Raw genomic sequence first — 23,852 nt, 5'->3', positions numbered from 1 at the left:
TTCTGGCCAGTAGGATGACAGGTGAGGTTTGCTCTGGACTTGAAGAAGCTTACTTCAAAAAAAGAGAGGGGAAAAAAAAAACACAGAAAGCCAGACCTTCTCTTAAAGCAAATACAAGTGAGGAAGCTGAAATGAATAAATCCAATTAAAACCGGCAACCAGCCTAAAACTGTAAGAAAATCAGACAATTCTGTGGATGGCAGACTACAAAGGAAAAAAGTGGGTTGTTAAAGATACAGGTTGGATCAACCAACCCACAAGTCTCATCCTATTTTGTGATGAGCTTTTAAGTGAGTTTTTAAATCTAAAGTTGAAACTATCATAACTAATGTGCATTTACACTACATAAAGCTTCAAGTACACTAACCACATCTTGGGGGAACTACACTAAGACCAAAAAGGAGCTCATGGCAGGCTGAGATACAAAATACCACATACCAAGAGAAAGGTGCTAGGACTTCATTCCTTCCTTCCAAAAAGACAGTTGCTGAAAATACATTTCTTGATGCCAGTACCACATGTAAATACTAAATCATGGGTTCATGGCCCACACCTGACAGAGTGGCCCCAAAACATGTAATATATGTATAAAATCATCATTATATGCAATTTAAGAGTTCAATTTATTATATTTAATTTTGAATGGCCAAATTAAATGACAATACTATTCTGTTGTCCATTACAAGAAGTTTTATAGTCTAGTTAATTTTCTAGATAGAAAAGTCTAGATAATTTTCTTAGGTCATATCACAAAAGGTAGGTATGGAAAAAAAAGGATGAAGAACAAGTATGAAAAGAAAAGATGGTGCTTTAATGAAAGTCTCTCAATTATTTTTACATAGTTTTTTTTTTTTTTTTTAAATAAAAGGGATAAGTAAGTTTGGGTACTTGTTTTAAAGTGAGATTTAAAGTAAGTTCTTATTCAATACCATAATTCATATAAAGAGAGAAAAATAAAAGATGTAAGGTAATGCTTGCCAGGTTCGGGCATAACAGTGGTCTTTCTATTCTCGAATAAAAAAAAAAAAATAAGGGAAATGTCAAAAAGACTACCAAGAGTAACCACACACACTACCTGTTGGTACAAAAAGATTCCAATTTCATATTATTATTTCTTATGCAAAGTACATTCCTAAACTATAATTAAATGCAGAAATTACATAATAACTATAGAAATCATAGAAACACAAAATTATGTTACAATTAAACTATTAACTGATTAAAAATCAGAATAATTAATTGTAAATGCCTATTTGGCTCTGAAGGAAGATTTTGCTTTACTTACCCTGACTACTTTCATTCTGGTTTTCTGCTTTCCTCTTTCTTCCTCTGGATGATTCTGATTGTTTCTTCTCTGGCGTCTACAGAAAGCAAAGTTAACAGAATTTTAAATTATAGTTTTAACATACCAAATTATTATAGTCAGTATAAAAATCATTTTTCTTTTCACAGGAAAATATAGTTTTAACAATGCTTATGCAATATAAATGTGTAGTTACTTATAATTTATTTTAAAAAATAAAATTTCCTACTCTGTAAATTTTAAAAATTTGAAGCATTAGAAGATCTTGTACACATTACTTGAAATTCATATTTACCGAATATGACGAGGTAAATGAAAAATCAGAGAGTAACTAGCCTTTAAAAGGCGTCCTTTAAATTCTTAACTGGACAGGGCAAAATAACAAAAAAAATCTGTTTTTCCTATTAATTTTCTAATATTCACACTTATTTAGTCTATACAAAACTTAAATAAGAAAAAAAAACAACCCAAACCCTGATATATACAATCTCTACTAAAAGAACCATTCACCTAAATGCCTGACAATTATTATCCAATAACAATTATAGTAAATTCATAAATTATGCCCTAGATCAAGAGTTAGCAAACTATAGCTTATTGGCCAAATCTGGATGGACGCCTGTTTTTGTAAAGTCCATAATCTAAGAATGACTTTTACATTCTTAAATGACTGAAAAATTTAAAAATCAAAAGAATATTTTGTGATATGAAAATTGTAAGAAATTCAAATTTCAGTGTCTGTAAATAAAGTTTGATTGGAAAACAGCCACACTCATTCATTTATGTTTTGTCTATGGCTGCTTTCATATACAACAGCAGACCTTAGTTGTTCTAACAGAGACCATACGGCCCACAAAGCCTAAAATATCTGGCCCTTTACAGAAGGAAGTTAGCAGACCCTGTCCTACATGATGGCTTGTTTTCAAATTATAGGTTTGTTCTATTAACTGACAGCAAATATTTTTATCAGGCTACGATAATAAGCAATTTTTGTGGAGTCTGACAGACTGTTGCACTTAGATAAAATTAAAACCAAGAGCAAAAGCACAAGGCCCTCAAATTCTAGAAGTATGACAAGTATATCTGGTTGCAGAACAAACAATATTTGAATGAATGAAACACCAAGACAACTTAAAACTTAAATACATCTCTAAAGGTAATGCAGTCCCCAAAAAAGGAAGAGACTTAGTCCATCTTTTGATGTCTCTGAATAGTTCTATGATTAAATAGTATGAATAACAATACATACCTAATTCACATTGAGCACCTATGGTTCCTCTAAGTATTATTTTGGGGATTCTAAGTTCTCTTATCTCCATTTTGCCAATGAAGTAACAGATTCAGAGAGGCTAAAATCAGTGTTACCAGTCTCTGAATTCTTTAAAGACAGGAGTTAATACCTTCTCCCCACCTCACCCTCCCACTCCCATGCCTATCACATGGTTATTACTTGATAAATGAGTAAATATTAAATAACTTACTCAGGGTAATTAGGATTCAACTTTGCATTCCAAGGTCTAAATGCTTTTTTTCTCTATGTGACATACTATATGCCCTACATCAAGAAGTGAATAAATCAACTGTACAAAAATATTTCAAAATGTTATTAACTTCAAAAATTCATTATTTCCAATAATTTGCCTATATGTTTTCACATCACAAACTAGAGATCTTAAAGAAATCCCCCTTAACAGGCAATCTACTCAGGAGGCAGAGTGTTGTAAAAGCAATTTAGGGTAAATAGTTCATTAGTTTAGTTTCGCTGTCAAAATTACCAAACTCATACTTAAACAGTAACTAATTTTCCATTTTCCTTAGAATAAAAATATCACTAAATAAAATTTTAAGTTAACATTTTTATAAAGAACCCTAAAATAAATCTTGAAATAAAAGAGGATTCCAAATAATAATTTAGTTGTAGCCTTCCTAACTTAATCTATATAAAAAAATAATTTAAGGTCAATAAGATACGTTTTTCAGAAGTTTTATGTTATACTAATTTGTAAGCATGGTAGGATCCCATTTGAACTCCATCTTAAATCTTGATGAGCTACTTTTGAATAAAAAAAAACACTAATATAATTCTGAAAGTTATATTTATAGGAAACATTTTCTATTTAGAAAACTAAAAATAACAATGTTATTTTATTTTCTAAAGCTATTATTTTTTAAAGCATATTGCAACACTGGATCAGTGATAGATTGAGAAGCTACATTTTAAATGGAACCACTGGGGTGGTTCAACTGCGGTGAACAAACTTAGGTTTATTTATCTCAGAGCTTCTAAGAATCATCAAGATGTTAACATTCATTGGATATCTCCCAAAGCGGGGTTGGAAAGATATATGTAGAAATTCTCAAACTTATTTGGGATAACAGTCATTAAATATTTGACTAAATACATACTTCAAGATATTTAAGCTTTTTTTTTTTTTTTTTAAGACATACAGAATGCTTGCTTTCAGCAGCACACATACTAAAACTGGAACAATACTAAGAAGATTAACCATGGCCCCTGAACAAGGATGGCAGAGAAATTCATGAGGCATTCCATATTTTTTAAGTCACAGGGATGCAATGTACAGCATAGGGAATATAATCAATAATATAATAACTACAAATGGTGACTGATGATTATTAGACTTATAGTAGAGATCACTTTGTAAGGTATATAAATATCTAATCACTATGTTGTACACATGAAACTAATATAATATTGCATATCAACTGTAATTTGAAAATAAATAATAAAGACATATAGATTACTTGGTAAAAATCTTTTTTTTATAGGCAAAATTTCCCTAAGTTTAAAATTTTCTGGAATAGGGAAGTGGGGTTGTCCTTTGGGAGAAGTGTCATTTTGCTTAAAAACAAAAATGAAAACAACAAAAAAAAATACCCCACAAATGCATAATGATTAGAGTAAAGGAAGAACAGCAACAGGTTCATCTCTTTTAAACCAGAGAATTATTTTAGGAAAAAGGGGAAAAAAATACTAAAATTAATTTTAAGACTGTAATATATGACTAATGTGGGGTAAGAAGTTGGAAATAAAAAAAAAACTGAACAACTGGACAAAGATGAGAATGGGAAACATAGCTATACCTAAATGAGACTATAAATGTCTCCATTAAAAACACACCATTTTGTCCCTTCTCATGAATCTTACTCTTCTTCACCTATGTCTCAATATGACTACCTGGTGTTGACCTTTAACCCCACTCTCACCTCAGAGATTATTTTAGGATTGTTCTGTCAGTCCAAGTGGACCATAATTTCTTAAAAATGAAGTACCACAGGTCTCTGAAGAAACACACACTAAGAATCAAACTCTGGGTTCCTTATTTATTATAAGTCTCAGCATGCTATTTAACCCAAGACACAATTTTCTCATAATTTTAAATGTGACAATACAGGCATAGGAGGAATGTAGGTATCAAGTGAAAAATGTACCACACACATAGCTAGTACAGCATGTAGAACAGAGTGTGTAACTCTGTAAATTTCAATGAGCTTCCAATAAATTCTCTGAATGAATATCCTTCTATTACTCTAAATATCCATGTACTTTCATATTTTGAAACTTCAATCATATGTCACCTGTTAAATGATTATGAGCTCCTACCCTAATAATTTACAAACGCCTGATCTAAACCAATGATTTCCTACAATATCTAACTGACATCAGCCAGGCCACTTTTTGTATTTGCATAAGGTATAAAATTTGCACACACTTAGCATTTCATATAGAACACCTTCGAGCTTATTATTGCTGGCACTAATGATATAATTTTTCTTTTCTTCTCTATTTTTTTCTCAACTACTGCACTATAATTGGCCAAATAAGGAAGAATTAATTGGAAGGCAAGATAATATGATCTGGCTTGAAAGTAAAGATGGAAAGACTATAGTAATTATAAAAAAATCAAAGAATTCCGACATACAAGTGGAACAGCAGTTAGGAGAAAATGATGAGAGACTGGTACTCTTTAAATTAATTTAGCTTTGTAAATGCTAACTTGTAATTGTATCAAAACCTAAATGATTACTCTTGCATTTAAATGTTCCAAGACAGCAGAGTGAATTTACACAGTATTTTCTAGAAGTTGAAAGTATGTTCAAAAAACAAAGACAAGTCTAAAGGACTCAAGGAGCAACAGTGATATAATTAAACTAATTTTCTAATTTCATTTGGAATTTAAGTCAGTGATTATTAAACAAGGTTTTCATATTTAATCATGTGGTTTCTTGGTTTATCTTAAAAATGTCTTTCTTCAATGAAAATAAGACCAAATATAAGAAAACAAAATAAAAATCTTACAGAATGAGATAAATCAATATAGACTGTTCCACGAAGACAAATAATACCTCTATCTACAAACATCGAACTAGAGAGATATTTAAAATTATCGTCAAAATGCATTACAAAAAATTCTAAAAGTATGTGTAAAGGTATATTGAGAGGAGGAAAGCATATTAAAATTTATTCTTCACTTCTACCTCAGGTAGAATTAGTCAGCCTTGACTTTACGTTCAGACAACAAAAAGTCAGTTATCATCTCAAATAAAACTACTATAGTTAATAGACACAGATACAGTTCATTTCTGTTAAATGAGAAAATACTTCAAAATAGAAAGAAACGTTACTTTAATATTAAATAACATCCCTAACAAAATAGTCAATCCTCAAACTCGTCAGAATGATTTTTTTCTGATCAATTCAGTTAGCTGAAGACTGGTTTCAAAAATACAAATCACTGGCTACTCCGATGATTCAATAGGTACACCCGGGTATCAAATTCAAGATCACTACACTTTGAACAAATGGCACAGCAAATCTTTTTGCCTGCATCTGGTAATCACAATACTCAATTTCTATCTCCATTTCTAAGCAAAATTTATTGAACTAGATGAGACAGGAAAATGCTGTAGAAATCTTTGTTACTTTAATGGCACATATAAAAACAGCACTGAATGTGAAGGAAAATCTGGAGCCTTATAAGAACAGTCATCGTAAAATAGAAGTTCTATTCAAGAATATCAAATGTACAAGATATTGCTTCTTCCAACTTTTCGCTATAAAAATCAGGTTAGAATAAATGCACCATAAGAACACTGAAATTCTGTTGTGAAAATTTCCTTGCTGTTTTGTATCCAATTTACATTTAGATAAAATCTACCATGAAATATGTATGTCCTAATTCAGGGATGATTTTGAGCTGGCAAAACCTGAAACTGACAGTCTGTCTCTACTCAAGAGCTCAAACTTTAATATCAAGAACTATTATTTAGAAATGTTTGCTTAAATCTTTAACACCTAAGAGACAATAACTGTTATTTTGCTGATTTCAATATTTTATATAAAAAGTTCATGTATGCAACATTTTTGGGATCCTATCACTAAATAAGAGCATTTCTTATCTATTCAAAGTAAATCCAGTCAATGTATCACTAATTCTGTGTAGCCTACTTTCTGCTGTATTGCTTTTATTATTTAATAATATGTAACATCAAAGATGGTAGAAAGCCAATAAGACAAAACTGGGTAATCACCCAGCTAAAATATGTGCTGTCTTACAGGTAGCAAAGTGTGCCAGCTCATATTCTTAAAAGTCTGAAAGATTTTTACTCCCTTCACAAATATAAAGCATCTACAACTGTATCAATACGTAAAGGCAATATAATACTAAAATAATCTTACTCTCAATTTTTAAAAACTGCCTTACTTGCCATCCTCACATTCAGACTTCATAAGCTCCTATCACCTGGACCCATTTTAATTTGTATTCACATATATTTAAAAGAGCATATGAACTATGTCTTCAATACTGGTGAAATGTAATACTGTTTGCCATTTTCTTATTATTTATGTAGCATAACCATTTCTCAGATCTTCCCTTCTCTGGCTTTCCCTTTAAGGCTTTGTTAAACAGAATAAACCATAAAATTAAAGTTTATTCCTCTATTCATATAATCTTGTAAGTTGTTTTCAAATCACACAATCAGAATAAAAACCATGTAGAGCAACTGCTGTGGGGGGGAAAACATTTCCAAGATAACATTCTGGAAATGTTGGCATTTTGAGAGTACTAATAATAGTAAAATTTATAACAGTGATTTCATAACTTTTCTTCCATTGTGACACTCATAATAGAGTAGCATGCGCCCATATAATATCCCCATAGACATTTCCTTGAACATGAATCCCTCCAGGTCCTTATACAATTATTTCTTTGGGATAGACACTTTTAAGTGTAAATGCTGTGTCACAGAATATACATGTTTAAAGGCAATATCAATCTATATTTACACTGACATTGTATAATACCCACCAATCTAAGCTCTGATGTGTTAAAAAAAGTTATTTCACTGTTATTTTTTCTATAACAATACTACATTTATAACCACAAAAAAGTGATTTATTTCTTAAAAGAAACTGTTCTATCATTTATCTAACAGTACTTATTCTCAATGCTGACTATATATCAAAATCATTTATAAAACTTTTATTTAAAGTTCATGGAGTCCTTATTCCAAATTCAACCATCTCTGGAAAGACACCAGAGGAATTCTTATTTTTAAAAAGCTCTGAAAGTGATGCTGATGTGTCTATCCTCAGGATTACCAAGTCAATCTACATATATAATAATAACTCATATATTTCCTGCACATTCCACTTTAGAGAATCTCTAAAATTAAGAAGTTATTCTTTATATTAACCTTCCATTAAAAATGAAAGACCAAAATGTGACATACAGCAGAAAACTCATTAGCATATAAAAAGTTCAATGGGTTGTCATGGTTACTCAGTTATTTTAGAAAATGAGATTTAATCTTAAAGAAAATTAATAAAATAATTGCTATGTTCTGCCAACATAAAAATACATCTAAAAATTTTAAAACTCTACTATAGTATAAGATACTGAAACCAAATTTCTCAGTAATGTCAACTTGTGCTGAATGCCCTTAAAATTCTGTCTAAAAGCAGTATTTATCAGATAAAACATTTGTGAAGTGCTATTAGTCCAGAAATATCTTGGATTGGCATATTTGATGGTTACTATAAATCACCTTAAAATATTTCCAAAAAAGAATACCATTTTTTTTCTTCAAAAGACTAGGGTCATTTACCTAACTAATAAGTTATACTTAGTTATACAGAGAATGTAACACAATAGTTGAGTATCAATTTGAAATAAGAGACACGTTGGAATTAGAATTTTCATTCTGTTAGTTTATTAATCTGTAAGGCAAATTAATTAATCTTTTTGGGCTTCTGTTTTCACACTTAGAAATGTGAAACTTATACAGTTGTAATCTAGCTCCACAGGTAGCCTGTTAAAATTGTTTTCTCCCCTTCATTAATGAAGTGGTTCTCAGGCAAAGATCTGCCACAGTCCCCACAGGATAGCTGGCAATATATGGACACATTTTTTGGTTGCTACAACTGTGGGCTACAGAGAGCTAATGCATTAGGCAGAGATGCTGCTAAAAATCGTACATGGTTTACATTCCCTACATCCCCAAGAATTATCTGGTCCCAAATGTCAATAATGTATTTTATAGCTGACACAAAAACTACCATGCTACAACTAAAGTGATGTTAAAATATATTCATTCAACAAATACTTACTGACCATCTACTATGGCCATGTACTATGTCAAGTTCCACTTTAAAGTATGTCTTCATTCTTAAAATGACCTGGCATTTTTCTCTTACAAGCTTGCTGTCATTGATCAGCTTAGCATTTTCTTGCTCTAAAAACAACCAACCACCCACACTAAATGCACTTTTATAATGGGAAACACTTAACAGCTGTATGTTTGCTTGATAAATGGCTTACTGAATTATTTCAAGGTTTCATAATTTATAAGAAATTGCAAGATTATCTAGTTAGAGTACATCAGAATTTCCAAGGAGGGAGCCTGGGTATTTTTACTTTGAAAAAGCTTCCTAGATGATTCTGACACACATAGCGTTCTACATCTTTATAAAAACAGAGGCACAGAGCCAATATTAGACCCACATTTGGTTTCCAGTTCACTTTTCTTTCCAAGAGACTAAGGATATGTATATTGAACCAGGACAGAACTACTTCCTTTGCTGTGAAACCTATCATATAAGACATTTTAGGGTAAGAAACTAATGTAGCTGAATATAGTTCCTATAAGAACATGTCTTTTAATGTATGCTGGTAGAATTAAACAGTTTCCTCTTTTAAATAAATTTACAAAGTAATTCCAAGTTTTTCACAGGAACTTTTAAATACTGTAATTTATAAATTTATTAGTTTTAATAAGGGAGAGGAAAACAAACTTATTCCCCTATTGAGATAGTATCTTTATTAGTGCTACAAAATAAACAATTTTGCATGCACACACAGAATACTCTTCTTCAAGACGAGAGTGTTATTATATGTATGGTACACTGTATATAGATAGTAATACTGTTATATACCATGTCTTAGTAAAACAAATGACATAATAATAGTAAGATTTATGGTTTGGCCCACCTAACAGTTAAGAAGTGAGAAAATACTACCAGCAGGAAGATAAATAAAGGAAAAGACAAAGGAACTCATCGAATAGAACACCACAAAGATCATTTGACAAGCTAAAACATTGTAGAAAATAATACAGGCAGAGGATAAAAGAATATTTCTTAAAAACGACTAGGTATCTAACAATCTTGAGCTAAACAGATTGAAACAGAATAAAGTCAAAGATAAGGCAATTCGTTCAGGGGAGAACAGGCATAAAAATGTAACTTTCAGTAATACTTAAACTATACTTCGTTAAATTCTGTTTTCAAGTTTTTATTTCTTATTGGGTGCTCCAACTAAGACGTTAAAGAAAAGACTGTCCAGATTGTAACAAATATATACAGACATATATGATTTTAATGAAGTAAAAAAAAAAAAAATCAACCTAAAATCTAAAACTTAAGGCTAGTATTACCTCTATTTACAATTAGAATCATAACTTCCATTCGATCTTGACTACCTAAGTCTTCAGTGAGGAAACTTTCAAGCTAAACACTATTAAGAGAGCAAAAAAGGAAATAGGAAAAAGCAGAGATAGGTATGTATATAAAAACAAGATAAAAACAGGAAATGCTCTTATCACCTTCTTAATCTAGCTAATAAGAACAGAAGACAACTCATTTAGTCTACAGCCATGCTACCCTGAATAAGCCTGATCCCATCTGATCTCAGAAGCTAACTAGGGTTGGGCCTGGTTAGTACCTGGATGGGAGACCACCTAGAAAGACCAGGTGCTGCAGGTGTAAAAAAATTTTTAAAAATAAGGGATTGTAAGCTGACAAGGTCCTTGCAATCTTTGAGGTCAATGAAGGGTTGCGTCGCGCCCCCCCAAAAAAAGACAACTCATTTACACAATTTATACATGTTTACGTGTAATTTTAAAATACCTTCTTCAAAAAATGAGATTTACATTTTAAAAAATCTGTTAAATAACTCCATAAACAATATCAGTAGTTCTGGAAATGGAAATAATGCCCTCCTAAATCCAGGTCCAAGGTAGTTTTAGGTCTAATTCCCTAGTGCTCTTAATATCTACTTCTTCCGAAATATAAAAATAAGAAAGGACACATAATGCGGCCCTTTGAAAATGCTTTTAATAAAAGAACAAAACAAAGCATTAATGCTCCAAAGTACCTTCAATACTATAACTTCAATGCAAATGAGAAGGGAAAAAAATCTAAGTTCCAAGGTTACTTCTAGAAACTTAATTCAAATGAGAAAGCTAATCAGATCTTCTTTGATAAAATGGCCTTCATTAATCATCGTTAAAGGTAAATTAAGACAATCGAGGTGTCATATCTATATTTTTCTTTCATTACAATCATTATAATTCTGAAAATGGATCTAAATTTAAATATCTAGATGTATCAAGTGTCCCAGCCTCTGTGTATCTATAACTTAAAATCCTTAATCCTAAATAACTTGAAAATTGCCAAATGCACTTAGATCAAAAATAAACAGTAATTTAGTGCAATGTGTAAAGGAAAGTTTAACTGAGAGTTAAAAAACTGACAATTACTCAGGAAGAAAGGAAAAAAAACTTTGGTTCTAGAAAGAGATATATTTTAAATTATTCAACTCTGATTCAGATTATCATAGAAGTATTATAAGAAGTATTATAGAAGATAATTATTAAAGATAAAATGGAAGCAAAAAGAATTATTTGACATATGTCTGCTTCACAAACATTATAAAATATATTGTATGTAAGCACAAATGTATAAATAGATTTAAATGTGCTTCTCCAACATTATCAAAGATGATACAATTCAACTATATTTATATTCAGTCACAAATATTCCAACTCAGTAAGAAATAAAATAAAGCAGAGAAATATATTCTGGGACATCCAAAAGGAGAGGTAGGGAGGAAGAATGGTTATGGTATTAACATTCATTATAAATTCTAAGATACATAATTTATCTTAGCATCTTGGGGTACAGTAGAGTGGGGACAGCAACTGTACAGAATGTAGAGCAGGTCTTTGTAGTTAGACACAGAAGGGTCCCGGCAAGAACTGCAAATAGGTAGACCAAGGCAGGTTCTGAATCTTGGAAAACATTAACAACCAACAAACATGGGCTCCTCTTATTCTCATAAAATAATCTGGATTTACAGCCAGTGGATAGGCACACAGACCATGTTTCTAACTCCTTCCCGTATTCTAAAACATTTAAATAAAAAATTAGTGACCCCTCTCCAGCTCCCTTCCCTCCCATAAAATGTGTATCATTCTCCTCACACCCACAACTCACTTATGTTTTTTCCTTCCTGATAACCTCTATTTTCACAGTGAAGTAAGAGAAAGGTTATTAGCTATAGAAGTTCATCCAACAGAAGAAAGATGTTCCTAGTCAGTTCTGCCTACAACGAACCCTGCCCACCAGAGTCTAGATCTCACTATTCATACACCTCCAGGAAAAGGTGTTGAGTTTTGGTTCTGTTTTCTCCTCTTTCTTCAGCACTTTCCTTGTCCCATCATAGCTTTGCAATGACCCATTCCTTAGCACATAATATGTCAAGCCTGTTAACCCTCTTTTCGTTTAGAAAAAAAAAAGTGCGCCTTGCTGCCAGGCTCACTTAACATCACGCATAGAAATGCTTCGTTTTCTAGGATTTGACATTTTCAGCAATCAAACTACTAAAAACGGAATGCTATAAATAGAATGATGTCATCTATTTCTGATGTACTAGAGCAATGTGAAAATAATAATAAAAGTTAGGTATTTCATGGCAAACTTTGGGCATAAGGTTAGGACTATAATTGTGAGTTATCTAGGAGTAAATGCAGCAGCCACAAGCGCTGCTGACGAGAATTCACAGGGCAAACGGCAAAAGGACTCTGATACCATCTCCTTTCCTTCATGGTCAAGATTCTGCCAAGAGCAGTCAATGTTTGCTGTCACTATTTCCTCACTTTCCAATGGCTCCTTAACTATGATTTGGCATCTTGATCCCATTAATCTACTGAAACTAAGCCTAAGTGACAAATTCTTAGTCACTAGTTATTGTCTTGACTTCTATGACACTTAATTCATTACTGTTCTTTACTTTGTCCTCTTTTTCTTTCTACTATATACCTACCTCCTTTCTCCAGCATGCCTATCTTGCTTGTTAACATTTCCTAGCATTACACAAACAACAGGATGAATTCATCTACAAAAGCAGTTTTTAAACTTTTGGGTCACAGGACTCCTCTACAAACTCTTAAAGACCATTGGGGACTCCAAAGAGGGTTATAACTATCAACACTTACCATTTTAGAATTTAAAACTAAATTACTTTTAAACACCAGAATACACAAGTACACAATCCATAAATTATCATGATAGCATCATCACATGCCATGTAGCCTCTGTATATTTTCACTATAAACTAATGAGAAAATGAAAGTTTTAAAAAGCTAAATATGTCTTAGCATTATTATAAAAAAAAGGCAAATAATGTCTTAGCACTGTTATAAATTAGTCTGAAAAAATCTCAGGGACACCCCAGGAATCCTCAGACCACCCAATCCTTTCACACCTATGCCAGAAACTCCTAAGTCTTCATCTCTAGCCTGACTACTTTTTTTCCTGAGTTATCACCTAAAGTTAGATACCTTTCAATAATCCTAGGCTTTTCCCTTTCCTTCTTCACCTACATTCAGTCATTAAACTCCACTGATTCTACTTTTAAAATATAGAGGAATTTGAAAGCTTGTTAGAGAAATGCAAACCCCCACCCCGGACCTATAGACATAAGAACGCTTGGTAATTCACTTGCAACATTAAAGTCTGAGAAGCTTGGATCTGAGTCACTTAGGTGATAGCATCAATAACCAAAGTTAGAGAATCTGAAGGAGAAAGTTGAGTCCAAAAGGCAAATGTGGGAACACTATAATAAGAACCCTTCCCACATGAAGTTTTTCCCCCTAATATTAAACCTTGGAGTTTAGAGTTTTATAAAGGCATAGTATTCCTTAAGTAAATGATCTTCCCAACTTAGGTTTCACTTCCCTCCATTGCCGTCTTCATCTCTATCTTGTCTTTTGTTTCCCCTGCTTTAATGGCTCTCCATCACCTAGATAAAAGTCTAAATTCCTTAATATGAAATATAAGGGCTTTCAAACCCTGACCCCTGCCTGTCTTTCACCCTTCTTGTATATCCTCCCTATACCAGAAGTTTGCAAACAGGTCAAATCACCTAGAGAACGTGGTGTTTTTTCCAAAGCTCTTCGGGTGATCTAAAGTCCAGTTGGGGTTGAGAACTGCTACCCTAGGTCTTGAACAAAGCTATCTGCCATGCTTCTATGCAAAAGCAAAAGCATATCTTAATTGCTCTGCCTGCCTTCTCATACTTTGCCCTTGTCCTTTGGGATGAATTCATAGCCTCTCCTAACAACTATCATCTCTTCTTTGAAGGAAGACCTCTCTTTTCTTCCTTCCCCTTGTCTCCTCTGCAAGCAGATGAAATTAGGAGTTTCTTGTTCTTTGATAACATAGTATCTTGTGCTTACATCTATTATAGCATAGCTCACACTGTTTATGAAGTAGTCTGTCCTACTAGATACTGATCTCATGTGAAAGCAGGGATAGTATCCTATTCATCTTTATATTTTCTGTGCTTGAGGACAGAGGTTAGAAGATAATAGATAAGTAATAAATGCTTAATAAAAATACAGTGAAGTTTTGGAGCCTGTTGAATAGACCAAGAGTGATGTAAAATAAGGCAAAATAAGACCAACACCATCCTATCTACTAGGCAATTTTATTAAACAAAAGGAAAAACCTTTTTGTTCTATAATTCTACATTTAGAAATAAAAGGCACATTCATATGTAAAGTATTCATATATAAATTGAAATGAAAATTTTCAGTTCAAGTAGATTTAATGAACCTAAGAGTAAATATCAGATGCTTTTCAGTTTTAATAGTAAAAGGATAGGAGAAAACAGGAGGGTTCTGAGTATCTGAAAGAGTATTGGGTAGGAAGATAGAGAGTAGGGGAAGGGAATATTATTAAGCTTATCTTCATAAATACCAAGAGAGACTCAACAGATAAAATCCAACTGATGAAACAAAATAGCATGATATGTACATTATTTATATTAAAATATGGAAATACCAGGAGGAAAAGATAAAAGAATAGAAAGTGAGGTATAGTAAGGGTGGGTGATAGAGAACTGCTTTTTAAAAAAATAAACCTTTTAGTTCTATTTGTTCACAAAAACAAAAACTTTTATTTTTTAAAAAAGTCATGATCAGTGAATGGATTATCAAAAGAATAAAATGACATAAGACAATGGAATACTATTTAAACTACTCTTAGGTATACTGAGAAAAGAAGAAGTACTTCTATCTTGCAATTTGTTTACTTCCAACTTGACTTACTGACCTATGAATATCTGTATCTTGATGTGTATGAAATTTCACCCCAAGGGAATTCATTAATTAAAGTACCTAGTATACAAATAAAACCCAGGGATCCCTTTCCAGATACGTAGCTTCTTAAAATGGAGAGACAAAACATAATCTTCTTCGAATCTTAAGGAAAATGTATAATCTGTAATCATTTTCAAAATATCATGTACTTCACTTAACCATTATTTAATAAAGCTTCCAGATACAGAACACAGAACAGCAAGTCAAAAGATTTTTAAGATTTTTCTACTGCTGCCCCAAATATCAAAATTTCTATACAAAAAGTACATCCAATGGTGAATCAACTTGTATTTCACTGTAAGTGCCACTGTGGTCTTAAAAAAATTTTAACTAAAAATATAGCCCAAAGTGATCCTTGGAATTATTTAATTGGAAGTGATATTTTCTTATAGATTGATTCTTTTGAAAGAATTCAAATACTGCATCTATAAAGAACATAGAAATATGTTATAGGTGACCTAACATTTACTATGTTTTGTTATTTTAAAAAATCTATCAAAAACACCAGATTTGGTGAACAGAAAAGGGAAATTTCTAAAATTATTTTTCTTGCTCTTCATAACATAAAAGTCTATGAAAATGGAGGTACGTGAAATTACTAAATAGACCCAAATCTGGAAATATCAAGAAATATCTCGAAGTCTAGAAAATATAAAGTGAAAGCATTCTTGATATAGTTTTTGACAAACTGTACTTTGACTAGATCTAAACCTACAATTTTTAAGGACTCAGTATACTAAGTGTGTTAATTAAAAAAAAAAAAACAAAAACTAAACTGTGATAATCTGGTGCTACAGGGGCTACTAACGCTTACCTCAAGGGAACCTACTGCAGATAAAGTCCCGTCACTTGCACAGTCCTTTCAGCTGCCTGCCAGTTGTCTCTGTGGAAGGGAAAGCCTGATGAGTGACAGCCCTATGCCACACTCCTTTGGAGTGTCAGGGTGCCTGCATGGAACTGCACAAAACTGTCTACCCTAGAGATTCCGAAATACTTTCAATAACACAGGGCTTAAAAAGATTCCACTTTTGATATTCTCTTTCCACTTAACTAAATAGCTAAGAGTTTCTGAATGCTAATGACCTATTGGTATTATCAAGGTAATATATCTATACTAACTCAAATAGAAAAAAGACCAAAATGGATCAAGTAGAAATAAGTTAGCACTGACAGAGAAAACACACACACACACACACACACACACACACACACACACACACACACACACACTGACAGAATTCTATAATCTGAGGAGACGATATTAAAGGCTATATCCACAAAAAATAAAGTTGCAGCATCAAATGAAAGCCAGAATCCAACCATATTCCTGTCTACACATTTTAAAAAAGATGCCATCAAGTATAGCATGCTCAATGTGAACTAAGTCATGGATCCAAATGCGTGCTTACAAAATCCTATGTATTATCTTAGGGGGGTTGGTAAGTGGATGGAAGAGGGATTTTTCAGATATTTTTAAATATGAAAAGTAAAAACCAACAGCATGAAATTCCACAAGAATTTCAAAAAGAAAAGAAAAAAGAGTAAACAAACCCTTACTGAGGACCCAACTGGGTAGTATAACAAGAAATAGAAAACTGTGAAACAACATATTTCAAAAACCACCTTCATCTCCTAGAATTATGAATGGCTAGTTAACTGTCTTCCATTAAGAACATCTATACCATCAATGTACAAGTTCAGCTATATAACCAAAGAAACTATATTTTCTTTCTAATGCCAAATACAGTCTTCAATCTGAATGCTGTGCTTCATAAGACAGAATAAAATGCTCCTACAAGAAACTTAAAAAGCATTAACCTTTAGCATAAGGACTGATGTAGACAAAAACATTTCATTAAAAAAATTTGATTCCAGCTTTTAACTTTAATAGCACCATATTTAAAAAGAAGTTACTTACCTCTGATTCTTTGTCACTTAAAGATCCCAAGCTTCCAAAACTGTGATTAGAACTTTCATTATTTGTTGAGGCCTGTTAGAGATTTTTAAAAAGGTAAAAATTAGGTGTAATTTTAAATAAAACATGTTACAAAGTAAATAATCTCCCAAAATGAAAATAAAGTACAATTCCTTTAAGGAAGGAAGTCAAATGAAGTAAAAATAATACTAACTTATTAACACTATAAATAGTTTTGACGGTTTTATCAAGTCAATAAACTTCTCCTGTGTTTCAGGAACTGACTTGTGTTACCTGATTTTGGAGAATACCAAATTCAGAAGCAAAGGAATTGGGCTATTGTAAAGAGAACAAAATCCCTAAAACTATTACCTAATGTATAAAAACTAATGCTTCCTTGAACTGGAAGTATTATTTGTGCTCCTTAACTCCCTTCAACAATCTTATCAAATTCTATCATATCCCATCTACATCCATTTGCCTTTCTTCATATTAACAAACTGGACAATCTTTGGTTTGCTTTGGCTTAGTTTTTAAAAAAAATTTTTTTGTCATTCTGACCATTTTAATCACTTCTCTCAAGATTTTATTTCTTTTACAACATTTTTGAACTGTGACAAACAGAAATGAGCTATTATTCTACAGAATGACATCTGCTATGTTTCCAATATGTTTCTATGATGCTTATTATTTTATGGACTTTTTGGGACCATCAGTAAATTAGATCAGTGTCTCCCAGGAATGTTTAGACTACGGGATGACAGGCCAAAGATGGCACATGAATGAACTTCATGTGCAGGAAGGCCAGCTGATATCCTTGTTTCCCTTGGATTTCTAAGTAGGTGCTAATCCTACTATTAAAAAGTTGCAGATTGGGGTATTATTGCCCTTAGAATAAGTTCCAAGCTTATGACTTGAATCTAATGCATAGCATTCCAACTGATTAAGGTTCAAGTACTATTTAGAGGAAGTTATAATCTAATTAGAGCAAGATGATCAAACTTGAAACAAAGAACTCCATCAACAGCAACTAAGTAGTAATAAGCTGGAAAGATTCAGGGACACCTGAGGCAATGGCAACATTTTTGAGCACCTCTAAGTCCCCATATAAAAATACAGAACCTGAATCCACAGACGACATTTACAACAAAACTGGGTGACAAGGACATCCCCCCAAATAGCAGGTGGGAACAGATCACAGCAACAACCACGGAACCTGAATGGTATGTGAGGAAGCAGAAGGAAATGTGTATGACAGACCTGAGAACAAAGACCCCCCAGACAGCAAATGCAAACTGATAAGAAGGTCAATTTGTGTATGGAAGAAGCTATATTTGGAAGGGTTTCTGCTCTTTCCAATAGTGACTAAGTGAAGAGGCCCATGGTAAAGTCTGAAGAAGTTGGAGCGATCTAGCCCCTGTGAACTCTTGAAACTGATCCTTCACTGAGGATGTCGCAATAAGGAGAAACTACTGGGTGTGGAATTAAAACCGAGGATAAAAGGAAGAGAGTATCAAAATCAAAGAGGAAAAGGGAGCAAAGCCTAGAAACTTCAGAAAACAAATGGCACATTTTTGAAGAGTGCCCAAAAACAAGAGCAGAGAGAGCTCTATAAGAAAAGGCATCTTAAACCACCCACCTGTCCCTCAAAAAAGATAAGCAACAGAAAATGATATAGGTCAAGCTCATGAAGATATTATAAGAAAAAAGAGACTAAGATACAGAATATAATAATAAAGGCTAACCAGGAATACATACAGAGTTCACAAAATAGGTGAAAACTGTAACCTATTTTGAAATGTGCTAAAAGACATCAAATGACTCAAGACAACAAAGAACAAAATAAATCAGATTTCAAAAAAATCCAGAAATAAGGTAACAGAACTCAGGAAAACATCAGATATTGAAAAAAAGTTTCAAAAATGAAGATTAAGTCAGAATGAATCCAAGGGGGAAAAAAACAATAGATAATGCTTTAAGAGAACTAGAAGATAAAAAGAACATTTTTGAAATCAAAATAAATGAAGAGATCAAAAAGGATTTGAGATAAAGCAACAACTATTGAAACAACAAAGATCCAACATTCAGATAGTCTTTAAAGAGCACTACCTTAAGAAAACAAATAGTAGAAATTATAATTCAAGAAATCTTTCTTGATAATTTAAAAACTGAAACTACTACCTGAGAGGGCACAACATACACCTATGACTATCAATCCAGAAGACCAACATCAAATTTTTCAAAGGCAACACTTCATGCCAGAAGAAAACAGAGTTACATATTTAAGATGCTTCAAAAAATATGAATAAAGTGTTTTACATTCAGTATAACTGATTTTTAATATTAGAAGGCATAAACTGTTATCAAAATGCCAGAAATCAGTTAATACTGCTCTCACAAGCCCTTCCAAAAGAATCAAGAGAACAAACTTCAGACAACTAAAATAAATAGACAGTCAACCTAAGAAATGACAGCAAGAAATATTACTTAGTTGTTGAGAAAGGTTAAACAAGAAATACAAGAAGTATTAAATTTAATGGCTAAATGCACACAAAGTTGTCAACAGTACAATATTTTAAAAATTGGGGAATGAAATTTTATGGAAGACACAGCAAAATTTTTTAACTGTTTTCAGTGATCACTTTGGTCACTGTGATAGCACAAATATTATTTTGAGACTGCTGTGTTTATGAGATACAGAAAGTAGTAAATAATTGTGATATTCTAATTCTATCATCTGCTTTATGCCCTTGAGCACCAAATTCTTGGTATAAAAGATACAGATATAAATAAAAACCTTGTAGTTTTGATTTAAATTGGTACTATCAATATAAATTTGTAAGATATTTTTACCTTTTAAAACAGACAATTAAAAAATTCAGATTCTGCCATGAGTAACAACAGAGTATCATCTCTTATCAGACCAACCTTCCCACAGTTAATGATAAATTCTGGAAAAGAATATAAAAACCACACAAATGCACTTGAGCAACCAAAAGTAGGTAGAATTGGATAGAAGACAGCATTTAGAAGGGAATAACAAAACTGGGTGGGTTTCCTGTTTATACAGCTTTTGCCCGAGGGAAAGTACCCTAGTCTGAGCTGCACAGAGCAGATCAAACCTGGATCAAAACATGCAGTCTTCTAGGCTTGAAAAACCAGAATTTGGAGCTACCACAGCAGCTGGAAAGTAAGAAGGCATATGCAGGAAAATAAAATACCACAAAGAGAGAGTTACAAATTCTGCATATTACCTTTACCCATGTCTCTTGGCTGGCTGGTCACTGATCTATGCAAGAGTGGAAAAGACAATAAGCAGTCTAGATAAGGCTAAAACAACTGAAAGATGTTAGCTGTTGTCCCATGGGAAGCATAGTTTAGATTTTGGTCCAGCCAAGTTAATTCTTTGCTAATAATACAAGTAACAACCAAAAAAATCAACACCCTCCAAAAGATTCAGGACAATTTTACACCAAATCCCAGAATCACTATAATGAGCCATTCACAGTGTGCAGGATATAAACAAAATTTCTAAACTTAGGAAGAAAACAAGAAAATGTGACCCATACTTAAAAGACAATTAAGAGAGACCAACTACAAGATAACTCAGATATTAGAACTGACAGACAAAAATCTTAAAGCAGCTACTATAAGCATGCTTAAGATGATAAAGGAAAATGTATATACTTGTAATAAATGAACAAATAGGAAATTTCAGCAGGAAATTAAAAATATAAAGAGCCAAGTGAAAATTCCAAAACTGAAAAATTCACTTTCTAAAGTAAAAAAAAATCACTGGATGGGCTTAACAAATCAGAATAGAGAAAGCATTGATAATCAGAAGAAATTATTCAAAATAAATAGAAAAAAATGATTGAAAAATAGTTGCTGGACACCATTAAGCAGTCTAACATACATGTATTTGGAGTCACAGGAGAGGAAAAGGAACAGAAAAAAATATCTGAAGAATTAAGAGCCAGAAAATCTCAAAATTTGGTGGAAGACATAAATTTACAAATTAAAGGAACACACTATTTCGCCAAACAGAATGAGAACAGAGAAAGCCATATCTAGGTAACATTAACTGTTGAAAACAAAAGATAAAAAGAAAAATATCTTACCATAATGAGATATCCATCTCATACCTGTCAGAACTGCTGTTACCAAAAAGGTAAGAAATAACAAGTGTTGACAAGGACACAGAGAAAAGAAAATCCTTATTCACTGTTGGTGAGACTATAACTTGGTAGAGGAGTTTGGAGTTTCCTCAAACAATTAAAAACAGAACTACCATATGACCCAGCAATTCTACTTCTGGGGATTTACCAAAAAAAAAAAAGAAAGAAAACACTAACTCGAAAAACTAGATACATCCCCGTATTCACGGCAGCATTATTTACAATAACCAAGACATGAGAGCAATCTGTGTCCATGAATGCATAAAGAAAATGTGACATACACACACACAAATGGCATATTAGTCAGCCATTAAAAAGAAAATCTTGAGATGTGTGACAACATTGATGGATCTTGAGAACATTATGCTCGGTGAAATACATCAGAGAAAGATAAATACTGCATGATCTCATTTATAGGTGGAATAAAAAAACAAAAGCAAAATTGAGCTCATTGACTGATAGTAAACAAACTGGTGGTTGTTAGAATTGAGAGGTAGGGGTGGGCGAAATGAGTAAAAGGAGTCAAAAGATACAAACTTCTAGTTATAAAATAAGTAAGCCATGTAAAGTGCAGACTGTGGTGACTATATAATACTGTATTGTATATCTGAAAGCTGCGAAGAGAGTAAATCTTTAAAGTTCTCATCATGAGAAAAAAAACTGTAACTGTATAGTGACAGATGTTAATTAGACTTGTTAGTGATCATTCTGTGATATATATAAATATGTAATCATGTTGTACACCTGAAACTAATATGTTAATTATACCTCAATAAAAAATTAATTTAAAAAGAGAGAAAATCTTGAAAGCAGCCAGAGAAAAGCAACATATTACATATATGAGAACAACAAAAAGAATATGACTGACTGCTGGCTTGTCATCATAAATACCGGAGGCCAGATTTAATCTCTGGAAAGGGTGAGCCAGAACTGTGGTCTGAGGCATGTAAGGCACAGTGAAGAAATAAACAGCATTATGTGCAAGTCTACACACTAAATGAAGAGACCCTAAGCCCCCTTCCTGTGCTCAATTCTAGACAGTGAGCAACCAAATTTACATTCTGCAGGTAGAAGACTGTAGAATTTCTAAGAAAACAGATCATCATCTCAAGAGATAAGACTTACAGATTCCAAGAATAAAAAGTCTCTCAGAAAAATGACCTAGCCAAGTCATTCTAGTGCAAAATCCATCAGTCAATAATAAACCCTGCCTGTTCACTCAAAGTTTCTAAGAATTGTTTCAGTGCCTAATGCATAGATATGACAAAGCCCAATATGACCACATATCTGAAGAAATAAAAAATAGAAAACTGTATGAAAGAGAAAACGCAGAGAGCAGAAAAAAACTTCATACAAAAATAAAACTATTATTAATATCTTAATGGCAAACTAATAAAAATGAAACATTTAGAAAATAATACCAGAAAAAGCTTCTGGAAATTAAAAATATGATAGCTGAAATGCGGGGGGGACGGGGGGGAAGGATAGATTCAAAGCTGAAGTTGAAGGAATTTCTGAGGGAGAGAGACCCAAAAAATTCAAAGAACAAAGAAATCCAAGAGGTCCTGGCCCAAATGAAAAGTTCCAGAAAAAAGAACAAGAAAGTCAAGGAGCTGAAATTATCAAAGAAATATTTCAAGAAACTTCTAGCATGAGTTTCTGGACTGGTTCGAGGAAGGCCCACACCAAGGCACATTGTAATAAAAAATAAATTAATGTAAATGCCAGGGATTAAAGAGAAGATTCTAAAAGCTTCCAGAGAAGAATTAACAGGTTACTTACAAAGGATCAGGAAACAGAATGGCATTGGAGTCCTTAGCAGTAACACTGGAAACTAGAAGGCAATGGAACAATGCCTTCAAAATTCTGATAAAATTATTTCCAGCCTAGAATTCTACACCCAGACAAAGTAACACCCAAGTGGGAGGAGACTATGCAAGGTCTCAAAATCTGACTAACCATGTACCTTTTCTCTGGAAGTACCAGAGAATCTGTTCCACCAAAACAAAGGAATAAACCAAGAAAAAGGAAGATATGGCAAATAGAGCTCAAAACATAAGACAGGTATAAAAGGAAGGCCCAAGATGATCAAGAAAAGAGATCCCAGGATGACAGGCATCTAGGAGAAAGAAAGAGTAACTAGCCTGGTTAAGAACAGAGCAATGAAAGTTTCAGGGGGATGTCTAAGGAAAAAAAAAAAAAGAAAAAAGAAGAATTTGTATTTAAAAACAATGAGAGATTCACACAACTCTGCTGGAGAGTTTATAGATGCTTACATTAAATACTAAAAAACTAAAAATATCAGCTATTAACTCTAGGGGAAACAGAAAGTTGTACAAAATAAGAATCTCATAGCTGTGAAAGAAATTTACATGGTCATAATATAAACGATGAAATAATGATCTAACCAAAAACTGACATATATCTAAATTAGGATGGGGTCAAGGAAGTGTATTTCTATAGAAGTAGAGGGCTGGATCATTTAAAAGAG

At 32.6% G+C, this 23,852-nt stretch overlaps 1 protein-coding gene, 1 non-coding gene and 1 pseudogene across 2 annotated transcripts in view; 2 read left to right on the top strand and 1 right to left on the bottom strand.

Moving 5' to 3' along the window:
* Positions 1-23,852, bottom strand: part of TLK1 (tousled like kinase 1) — a 132,462-nt gene that overhangs the window by 57,958 nt on the left and 50,652 nt on the right. Inside the window, exons 3-5 of the mRNA XM_023528456.1 lie at positions 17,187-17,258; positions 1,286-1,361; positions 54-169 (exon numbers count right to left, since the gene is read on the bottom strand). Of these exons, the coding sequence (XP_023384224.1) occupies positions 54-169; positions 1,286-1,361; positions 17,187-17,258 (264 nt within the window). The remainder of the gene's footprint in view (positions 1-53; positions 170-1,285; positions 1,362-17,186; positions 17,259-23,852) is intronic.
* On the top strand, positions 3,759-3,863 carry LOC111739868. Its single transcript, XR_002780398.1, has one exon. It is a non-coding gene; the product is annotated as a U6 spliceosomal RNA (small nuclear RNA).
* On the top strand, positions 10,471-10,589 carry LOC111739241 (annotated as a pseudogene).

Source organism: Pteropus vampyrus, unplaced genomic scaffold, assembly GCF_000151845.1.
Source record: "Pteropus vampyrus isolate Shadow unplaced genomic scaffold, Pvam_2.0 Scaffold2, whole genome shotgun sequence".
NCBI classification, from domain to species: domain Eukaryota; kingdom Metazoa; phylum Chordata; class Mammalia; order Chiroptera; family Pteropodidae; genus Pteropus; species Pteropus vampyrus.
The sequence above is the reverse complement of the archived record's forward strand: the minus strand, read 5'-3'. Positions and strand labels throughout refer to the sequence as shown.